Genomic DNA, 10832 nt, shown 5'->3' with positions numbered 1-10832 from the left:
TGGAGAACTTCTAGCACACTTTTAAAATAAATCTCGCTTAGTTCTTGCAAGACCCCGCATTTTCTTACCGAATTTCAACAACGAAGCGGATATACACAAAAATACTTAATCATGACAGAAACAATCGAAACTGTTTCGCACTATTTACGCCGGGAATAAGAAGTTTGCAAAATCTCCAAGTTAGGAAGAAAAAACGCAGCGGAAAACAGATACTAATACACTAATAAGAACTCACATATAAGGGAACTCAGCAGCATTCTTATAACCTCCACACTTATAAGTTAGGCATAAGCCATGAGATGCGTTCGTAGTTCTGCTGGTATACACGCTTCAACGGCGGAGTTCGCTGCAGGACCACGTTGAAGCACGGCTCGTGCAAGATAATCTGCAAATGTGAAACCCTTAGCTTACAAAGTTTACTCAGTAGTAATCACTCTTACTTTTGTAATTCGTAATATCCGGTACAAGAGGATCAGGTCGTGGTGCATAACTAAGACGGCAGTATGGATTTGTGAACTCTCCTTCAGCATTGTACATGGAAGCCTGAAACACCTATGCTATTTACAGAACCACGCCATTTCAGTTTATTGGTGGCGTAGAACCCTGCACGAGGTTAACTGAACAGCTACAGTCCGATCGAAAATTCGGACGTCTTATTGTATGTGTATGTTTCTGGCGAATCTACCGCACGCACTTCCGCGGGCGTTCGTGGCATCACAGCGATAGGTTTGCCGGTATAAACAAGCAATTAAAACAAGGTCACATGTGTGATGTTGAACCACAAAACAACTTTTTGGTCGTACAATACCATCATATCAGTAGTTGAAGCCATTGTTTTATTCAAGAGAACGATGTTCTTTATAATATGCATGAGGTGCGACGCAAAAAAAAAGTACCCACAACTGCATCATTTAAATAAGAAATATTTTTCTATTCAACAGTCAAAAAATTCTACATAAGTTCTTGCACACCACATACAGAATGACCGCCTTTAGCTTCAATACAAGCATCCAATCTCTTCCGGAAATTTCTGAGGATGCACGCAATCACTTCCCAGCCCTCATGCCTCATCCAAGGCTCCTTTCAGCAAATCTAATGACTTCTGCTAAAAGAGCAGACTTTGCCCCAGAATCGACCAGACAGCAGAAACCAAAAGAGTGGGGTCGGGCGAGTTTGACAGCCAAACATCTTTGTCCAGAAATCTGAAAGATTAGTCTCGCACCACTCCAGTATCTTCTTTGCGCCGTGGGCTGGTGCTCAATTTTGCCATTATGAAGGTCCAGTCACTGTTTCTACCGGTTTCTTTGTCTCAAGGAACCACCGCACCTCTGAGTTTTCCATAACCCATTACACTTCATATGGACCACCCTATATATCCGCAGTGTGACGTAACTGGTTACCTGTTCTTCTTCCGGTGAAAGAACAGGACGATCGCTTGCTGAAGGAGCTTCAACCAATTGAGCAACACCAACAGCCACGTTGCCGTACTGATCACTACAAAAGTATAACAAAATTAAAACTCCTCGAATTTGAAATTCAAAAAATGCATTAGAGAAGGTCATTAACAAAGAAAACCATTTGGCCGCTGTTCTAGACATGCGACTTCATAAATGCGGACAGAAAAAAGCAAAAAAAAAACACCTTCTTACCCTACGTAGTTCGTAGCATCAGCCAGTATGTTTGCAATGCCAATTGCAATTGTCCTCTTGTCTTCCACTGTCGTGAGATTTTGCAAGCCATTCAGTTCCGCGACCATCACTTTTTCCAATAGCATCCGGAACATTCCGGTTTGAATCGCTTCAACTGACTAAAATTCAGCTAAATTTAAGAAATCCACAACGAAAGGTGAAAAAGAAATGGACTAGAAGTAACGACGTGAAGCGAAATCAAACTACACCTACCTTAGCGAGTAACTCTGCTCCTCGAACAATTGCAAATCTGCATAGAAATACAACGAAATGTTTCATGAATTTCGGAGTTTTGCTGAATTGCACTCGCCGAAACATGTTATTGAGCAATACATTCATCGGATTCTCCACACCTTGGACCATCTAAGATAATCCTTTTTTCGGCAAAGTTAAAGCTACTGCCTAGAATACTCACTTCTACAACTGGAAGGATAGCATTAGCTAGTTGGAAACCATATTGATCAAGCGATTTAGATCCCACTAGCCTGAGACACACCCAATTTCATGATTGCTTAAATATTATAAAATAAGATTTTTTATTAACAAACCTCGAAAAGTGCTGCATAATCAAGGCGCCGTTCTCTTGAACCACAGCTTCAGGACACCGCTTCAAAAAGGTCTAAAAGAAAAAGTTGAGGATCAAGACCGAAGAAAAAGTTGAAGATCAAGATCGAATAAAAAAGAAAACACAGCAAGTCTGCACCCACCTCCAACACAGACAAAGCAGCCGGTACATTAGCAGAGCGAGCCCAAAGTTCCGTAGAAAGTAGATACGGCAGAAAGGCGATATATTTCTGATCGACATTTTGAGAACGCGTGAAGGAAGACATTAGTAGAACACCTGCGGACATTGGTGAAAATACAGCATTTCTTCAACGTCACTTTACTCAAAGCTCACCGGTAATTTGAAGTGCATACGGCACGAGATCGGCCAAATCTTGACTCAAAATCGTTTCGATTAACGGCATTAGTTCACCATCCAGGCTACCATTAGCCAAAGTTTCGGTCTGAACCAATGAAAAGGATCAATAAGCATGCTCAGGAGTCTTTGGTATGTGAAACCTTAGACATCACCTTCTTGATTAGCACACACATGGTCTCGAACAGGAAATGAGTATGCACCGCATCGGCCGGATTCTTTATGGCTGCTGCTACTAGAGACGACAACTTCGAGGCTATCTGATGGCCATGACGAGCTGTTTCTTCCTACAACATTAATGTTGATTAAAAAAATAAGAGTACTAACGTATTCCTGACTTGAAGAAAGGCAGAGAAGATGAAGGAGCACAAAAACCAAAAATGTGCTCTTCAAAACAATACTTTGCAAATGGGTGAAATGATCAGAAAATGCAAACAAACGACGAAACTTACATCGAGTATCGCCACACAACGTAGTACAGCCTTTATAAGATAAGGGGAATTTTGAGCCTTAGTATCTTTGTCAAAACAGGCGACAAGATTGCTGAGAAGCGATCCAACTGGTACCACCTTCGCAGTCAAGAGCGGACCCTTAATTAGAGCATAATGAGCAATTAACAGCTCGTCAAAGTGAGATAAGAACTACGTACAGTATTGTTTGGTTCCTTTACTAAAAGCAACTTGTCAACAGCATAAGCAGCATATTTGTGCAGGATGGGTAGCCGTGCGCTAAGAAGACGATCTGCTGCTTGCACCACTTCCACCAGCACTTCAGCCGGAAGTTGGTTTCGAAATGTTACAACGAATCTGTCATGAAAGCAATGATTGCCGAACAATACCGGAAGCCAGGTAAAACCGAAAAATCTTAATATGGTGGAGAAAAAAGATACTTTAACGCATCTGTCTTCAGAATAGGAGTGTCATTTACATTCGCTGAGAGATGGCCCCGCACTTGACCTGCATAATAATCAGCAACGTTGATCTAAAAAATTAATTTCAATCGTGAACTCATGTGCATCTATACCAACCTAGTACCAAAAAAAAAGCCCTCTACTACATTACTTTGCTGACGAGAAATCGCAACGACAAATATAAAGAATTATAAAAGTGTGCTGCTGTAAAAACTACAGTAATAGAGCATTCCACCAATGAATTTTTGCCGCATTCATTCCATATCTTTGTTCCCTTCTTCTAAAACCTTCATTGTAATCTCCACGAATTGTTTGACAGCATATTAAATGTAGAAATGTTGAGATTAAGGTGAACAAATCAATAATCAACAAAAACAACATTAATAACTGAGAAAAATGTCGAAAAAAGAGGGAGCAAAGATATCCCAGAACTTTTAAACACCAAAAAACTCACCAGCTGACTTGTACTTGTTGCGCCACTTTTTGCTGTTTCAGTTTTTGAGGCTATCGCTGTCACGAGGCAATACACAACATCAAGCTTCATCCAGTCACCGTCCGAACACAATGATTGCACTATCTATGGAAAGAAAAAGGAACTAAGTAAAATGAAAATGCCCGAGCTTAACTTTGCAACAAAACTCTACCTGTGCTAAAATAGGAACCAACCGTTCCTCATATTTTCGGCATAAAGCACGAACAAGATCGATCGCTCCACGCCTTCGTGTACAAGAGTCGGTTCCTTGAAAGAAAAAGCAAATGTGATCCTTTTATTGAAGAAGCAAAAAAAAAAAATTAAACCTTCTATATCTTTCTTCATGAAATCAATCGGTTCATCTTCGAGCAATTCCAGATCTTCCTGTCGTAGATGCATATTCTTCACACATACATCTTCTGAAAAGAAAAAAAAAGGTTACAAGTCCTGTAGGGTCAAAAAGCCAGGAATAATGTCAGAAATACTGACAGAAAACAATTCATGCAAAGTATCTTTCAATGATATTCCTTAACGCTTAAGATGTTCAACAATATAAACATAAAAAATAAACAGCATGGTGCGTGATATGAGCATGTCGAATATCGTCTTCATAAAAACGTACGTGCAATCGTTTGTAGTACTCCTTCACCGACAAAATAACTTTCATAGTGAGTTTTCTGAGAGATGATCGACAAAAATTCGAGAGCTGCACATACCATTCCATCAAATCTTAAGCACAGAATTTCCTTCTGCATAAACTAACAATAAAAAGGAAAAATTTCCCAAGGAAAAAATCTCAAACATAATTCAGAAGGATTCATTTATCAGTACTGAGATCTAGAGTTGGGTCAAAACGACATGAAGCACGGACAATTGCGGAAGCGGCTGCGCTCGAAGCGGTTGAGCATAGCTGTTGCGATCGAGTAAGGACCATCAAGCGTGTGATGAGATTTTTCCATCGGAGGTCGTAAAGGGAGGAGGTTGCAAGGGAAGGGGTCTTGAGGGAGTGTGCGGTGGATAGTTTTGAATTGAGTATAGCATGGTCACAGGCACAAAATATTACGTAATTATGAAATAATTACATACATCACGAAATATTATAATAAATAATATTAAATGATTACATAAATTACAAATATTATGTTTAGTTTCAGGTGTAGGACAGTAAAATGGAAGCATCAACATTTCGTTTTGACAATGCCCAATGTATTGACAATGTGATAATGAGACCACGCAGGTTCTACTGTGGCAAATTTTTGCAAAAGAGATGGATACTTGAAACAACTTCTTAAAAAATGAATGATTAGATTTTGCGTAGTTTGCAGCAGTTTAAATGTAAATTTTACAAAATTTAAGGACCAAAAAAGCTCAGATTCTGTTCATTGTTAGGAGGTCGCGAATAACTTCGTCATAAGAGGAGCAAAAGAAAAACTTCAGGTAGTTTTAAAGAGAAGGTTTGCCCTAAAAAGCAGTCACATCGCTGTTTTTTCCCACCTCCTAGTCTTTTTGTGATTTTGATGGGACAGCGATGGGAAAAATGGCATTCTTCCCATCTTTGTGCACTACTTTTTAAGCAGAACTAAGATTGTTATTGACCTTTATTCTGGCTAACGTTTCGGCGTCGTCGCCTTCTTCAGATTCTGGAAAATCAAAGACACGTGTAATCTACTCCCTCAAAAGCCTCGTCATCCCACAAGATACGACTTAGCAAACAGATTATTAAAAGACAACGTCAAAAAAGCATACCACAATAGCGCTCACCTTGATAGCCATAAAATCGTGATGCTCGCGAACCACCAGTTGTTAGAGTTGCGCCGCTATTAGTAACTAGTAACAATGTCTTCGCTTCTTACTCCGTAGGTCAAAACCCGCAAAGGTCTTGATATAGCGGCTCGTTGGTCAGAGCGATGCATTCTTCTTTACGATTCATGAATGGACTTTTGGTTGTGATATAAAACGCTCCCAAAGTTTTTCGCGCCAGAACGTCTGATTGAACGTTGTTTCAAGTTTCTGTCTCTTTTGCAAAAATTTGCCTCAGCCGAGAATCCAACATAGGAGGCCACATTGTCACGTTGCAAGGACAAAATATTGATTTTTCTCGTTTTTTCCCTTCGTACCTCTGTGACTCGACCTATGCATCGGACTATCCTATTTTTGGTCGCATTATGTGCTTTAATTAGAATTTGAAGATAACTCATATGAATTCTAGAGTAGAAATAGAATAGAATAAAAATGAAAATATTTCAATACCAGTATTTCAACAGCATTTCAGCGAATTTGCGTCTTCTAGTAAACGGTATTTCTTCGCTTCCGTCAGCTACCGATTTCACATTTCCCATTTCTTTCCCGGCTAATTTTCGACTTTTTGAAACACATGAAATTTCCAATACATTGAATTAGCAGCAATCGAGAACTGTGGCAGGGACGTTAGAGAAGAAGAAGAAGAAGAAAAAACTGGAGGGTAATGAGGGTCATATTCGAGAGAGACGTGTTTCATCACCACGCTTAACCGTGGTAGCGATCTTCGCCACCACCACCTGTCTCTGCAGTTCGCCACGGTCCCACCTCGATTCCAACCGCTGTCTCCACCGCACCACTTCGAGCGCAGCCGGTTATGCAACTCTTGGTGTTTCATGTCGTTTTCACCCGACCATACCTTGTTTCACTGCCCGTTTGTACAACAAGCTGCCAAACCGCTTGAATTATGTTCTGCATGAATGGACTGATTTCTTCTTCAAAGCGTTGTGCGTAAAGCGTGAATATCTCGCAAACTTCCATCTGAAATTTATGGACAAGACAAATCAAATAGAAAGAGATCAGAATGAGGCAGTAAACCGATAATATTCCTTCATTAACCCTTTGACGACAGCGTGTGGGACAATGCGGCTCAACGTTGAGCCGCACGATTTCAATGGTTATTTCCCGTGACTTCCTAATTTCTTTGGAAGTCTTTTGTACTTAATTGGTTTATTATTCTCGAATAATTTCACACACAACATGGGCATGGAAAAGGTTCCTATCACTTAAAAACAAGAGACAAATTCAAGTGTTAATTGCAAATCACACTTCTTGTGCATCCTTTAGAAATATACAATGCAAAACTGGCTTTTCATTCACTACAAAGAATCCAATAAAGTTTTTGATCTCAGCGGTAAATTTGTCATTAAATTTAGGGTCTTTTCCTTGCTCTGCTTACCCGTTTTTTCAACAATTACTTACAACATTTCCTTGTCCAAATATAGCTCGTAAAAATCGATTGGTTTGTGACAGCTACGTAATTGATCACGTGGACCGAATTGCTGAGGAAATTTCCTGTCATCAGGAGTTTTTGCATCGCTTAACCATTTGTCTGTTCGCTCTCACTATCTGACTTCGACAATCTCTCATTACTTCTTGAATCAGACTCCTTATCCGCAAGCAGCATTAACGCACCATTGAAGGTAGAACCATATTCTGTAGTTTCTTCATTCATCGAGTAGTCTTGTAGAACTATTCTCCAAATCGTTTAACTCAGATTCGTCCATCTTTGCCTACTAAAACTCGAGTGACTGTATGTAAGCAGAATGAATGAGAGTTAAAAAAAAGTCTTATTACAACGCGATTAGCAACAAATACAAGATAAACTATGTAGAAACCCAAAAACTCGTACACAGGAAAAAAGTGGTACCCGAATAAATAATAATAATAATAATGGAATAACGCGGCTCAACGTTGAGCGGTTGAACGGTGTCTAAAGCATGCCTGTCCCACGTGCTAGACACGCAAAAACGTGTGCTGTCGCCAGTGAGTTAAGAATAATACCTTTAATTCATCGAGAAAAGTTGGCTCTCCGCCACTCGAGGTGACCTTAGGACAGTCCATCTTCATTATCTCTAAATACCCTTCCATCCACGGTTTCATGTTGTCCTAAAGCAAACAAGCAGCTTGGATGGCAATGTATCAAGGAAATTCTTTAAACAAAGCAGCTTCTGATACCGACTGTCACCATGAGAAAAAAGTATATTAACCACAAAGGTAGCACACTAATTTTCTGTTCCGAAACATCTCAAAAAAAAAAACGATACCTCAAATGAACATACTCGATGATGTTAAAACGAAAGGTACCTCAAAGTATTCTGGTAAATCTTGAAAGCATAACGAATGGAACACTTTGCTGACAAGGCACAAAATCTCTAGCCATTGAAGTAGAGATTCAGAAGTCATTGTTGACCGCTGAGGAATGAATTCGATCATTTTTGCGTATACTTGAGTAAGAGGTTCTTGGACCTGGAAAAAAAACTTGTAAATATCGTAAACTTTGCAGAAAAAAATGGTTGGATAAACTTGCAGTTAATAGACACGACTTCAGTTCGGTCCACAAAGCCGTAGATTTGCTCTCATAACGGAATTTTTTAAATAGTTGATCCATTGCAGATAGGGCAGCCACTAGTCGACCAAGATCGTCAACTTTCATGTGCTCAGCCAGTGATGGCACCAAAGAGGGCCAACGATCAGGAAAGTCTCGCTTAACACAGAAGATGAGTAGTTATTACACCACAGAAGTGATCCGAAGTCCAAATATGAAGACTAGCTGTGATACCTTAGCCATTAGCTGAACAGCATGGGAAAGTTGTCCCTGCAAGGTTCCTCGAATAAGAAACATCCCTTGAAGTACAGACTGTCGAATCTCCTCCTCTTCTTCAGCAGTGAGATCAACCTCTGGAGCTTCACCCTGATGATTTCACAGATTGCATTTGCATTAGCAAAACTAATTTTGTATTTTGTCAGTTTCAAGGACTAGATCGACAAAACAAATCGACTCACATCCAGCTTATAGGTGAGAACTAGATATTAATGCGTTCAGGTGTGGTAAACAACTTATGAACTGTGCGGGATATACAACTACCGAGAATTTTTTTCTAAAGTTTCCACAACTTTCTTGATAAGTTTTGATATGTTTTGAGCACCAATCCAAAACTATTCAGAATATACTCCTCAAGAACTTTAGAAACACACGACTGCTTTCACATAACATAATCAAAAGAACAATCGCCTGACATTCAATTCAAGAAATCTGCAACAAACAAACCTACCCAGTTCTTCCTTATGAAGTTCTTCAAAGCGATGGCAGCAGCCATGCGAATCTCAGCAGCGGTTTCATCGCTGCAGGCCAGTCGAAGGAGAAGTGATGCAAAACCTAGGTGGATAAATGCAAGATTTCTTATTGCGTTTTATCTCTGGTGATAAGACTATACACAACTGGAGAACTTGTCTTTTCATTAGGGAGTGGAACTCTAACTTTCTATAGTTTTCACATTCCAAAGCTGCTCCTAGATTTCCGTCACTTTCAAATTTGCCCAAAATTTGCGGTCAAGTGTTCCACAAAAATCCACGAAATACGTCAAGAATTGACATTTTTTTCTGTGATCACCTATTGCGAACCTGAAAGAAATTCTAGGAAAAAAATGATGTGCTCCCATTTCGACAAAACAACTTCTGATCATTGGGGTCAAAAAATCCTCCTACTTCGATAGTCTATTTATTTTACTGGCACAAAGAAGCAAGGTTCATTTACATTTCCTTTGTTTCTTAATATAGGACTACAACATTCTGTTGACAACATGAAAGTCATGTTATCAAAAACTTCAAACAAAATGTCGGGGTAAAAAACACACACAAGTGCGCACCAGAAACCTTTCCATACTCCCAGATTCGATTTTCAGATTGTTTTCGTACATTGGGGTCCTGCTGAAGAGTTCCTTGCAGTGCAAGAGCTACTTCCTGGGCGCTCCCGTCCATTGCTCTTAAAACAAATAATCTGTGCACAATAGTTAGCTCCTACGGCAAGTGATACTACAGATTGTTCTGGATGTAAGCTGTACTAAAACAAAATCCCGACGAGAACAAACAAAACATGTAGAAGAGAGTGAAGAAATGCCGCCACTCCTATACGAAAATCCAAGTGGTGCAGAGAAATCGTGCTCTAATTGCAATGACTGTTCCCGCCTTTTGTGATTGAATAAGTCAGGGACGAGTTCCCGGGTTTATTGCTCCGGATTGTTTTCTATTCTTGCTGGGAAGGGGGAAGGAATTGATGTCTGACGTTTCCTATAGAGGGGAATTTGGAGTTGAGGAGAGCTAGTCCAGGAAGAGTCGGGGTAAAGTGTCGTTGGGAGGGGGCACTCAGTGGCGCCCTTATTTCTCGAAGTGAATCATCAAGTCAATCGGAGCCCTAAGGCCTAAGCATTAGTCTTAGAGGATCTATGACATGTAACCCTAGGTTACTAAGAGAAAAAAGTAAGTTAAACCCGTGGGACCCACTCAATTTTACCGCGTTGAGATTCCAGCGCACCAAACCGACGCCATGGCATTCGTCTCCCTCTCTTTTTGGAATTTCTTGACTGAGACACACACACATACGCAGATGCACACACGTGACAGAATAAGCCGTTATTATACAGCATGATAGCTAGCAAATTTGGAAGTATACATTAACATAAAACTTTATTTGCCCTCACTAACATATGAGAGAAACTAACTTGCCTTACCAAAGAAAACATACATAGCTGTGTAGGTTTCGACAATTGTGAAAAGGTAGAGTGCTCGCCTATCAGGTGCATGGCGATGGCTCCGCACATCACCGCTGTAGAGTTTTCCATCATTGTGGAGTATTTTCCGACACACACCACGCACACACGAACTAAGCGCGTTATTCTATAGCATGATAATGCGAGACTTGCTTTGCTGCCGAAAATGTGACCTACCAAGCAAAGCGTGCCCGCAGAGTCCAGAGTCCAGCTGCGCCTCCGCGCGCCTCTTAAAGGCATCACCCCACGAATCTGAGGTGGTGCAGATTTCAGGTGG

General features: G+C 40.4%; 1 protein-coding gene across 1 annotated transcript; it reads right to left on the bottom strand.

Moving 5' to 3' along the window:
- Window positions 1–281: 281 nt before the first annotated feature.
- Window positions 282–9767, bottom strand: RB195_002141 (uncharacterized protein; the record flags this gene model as incomplete). Its single annotated transcript, XM_064199248.1, has 24 exons — window positions 282–385; window positions 441–543; window positions 1401–1494; window positions 1650–1807; window positions 1902–2051; window positions 2104–2173; window positions 2237–2307; window positions 2396–2529; window positions 2587–2695; window positions 2763–2894; window positions 3060–3197; window positions 3257–3413; window positions 3497–3588; window positions 3972–4094; window positions 4162–4256; window positions 4316–4408; window positions 4612–4718; window positions 6646–6767; window positions 7791–7895; window positions 8094–8255; window positions 8317–8493; window positions 8569–8700; window positions 9062–9165; window positions 9656–9767. The coding sequence occupies 24 exons, from the start codon at window positions 9765–9767 to the stop codon at window positions 282–284; spliced, it is 2844 nt and encodes a 947-aa protein (XP_064055129.1).
- Window positions 9768–10832: the final 1065 nt, after the last annotated feature.

The sequence above is a fragment of the Necator americanus genome, chromosome IV (assembly GCF_031761385.1).
Source record: "Necator americanus strain Aroian chromosome IV, whole genome shotgun sequence".
Classification (NCBI taxonomy): domain Eukaryota; kingdom Metazoa; phylum Nematoda; class Chromadorea; order Rhabditida; family Ancylostomatidae; genus Necator; species Necator americanus.
The sequence above is the reverse complement of the archived record's forward strand: the minus strand, read 5'-3'. Positions and strand labels throughout refer to the sequence as shown.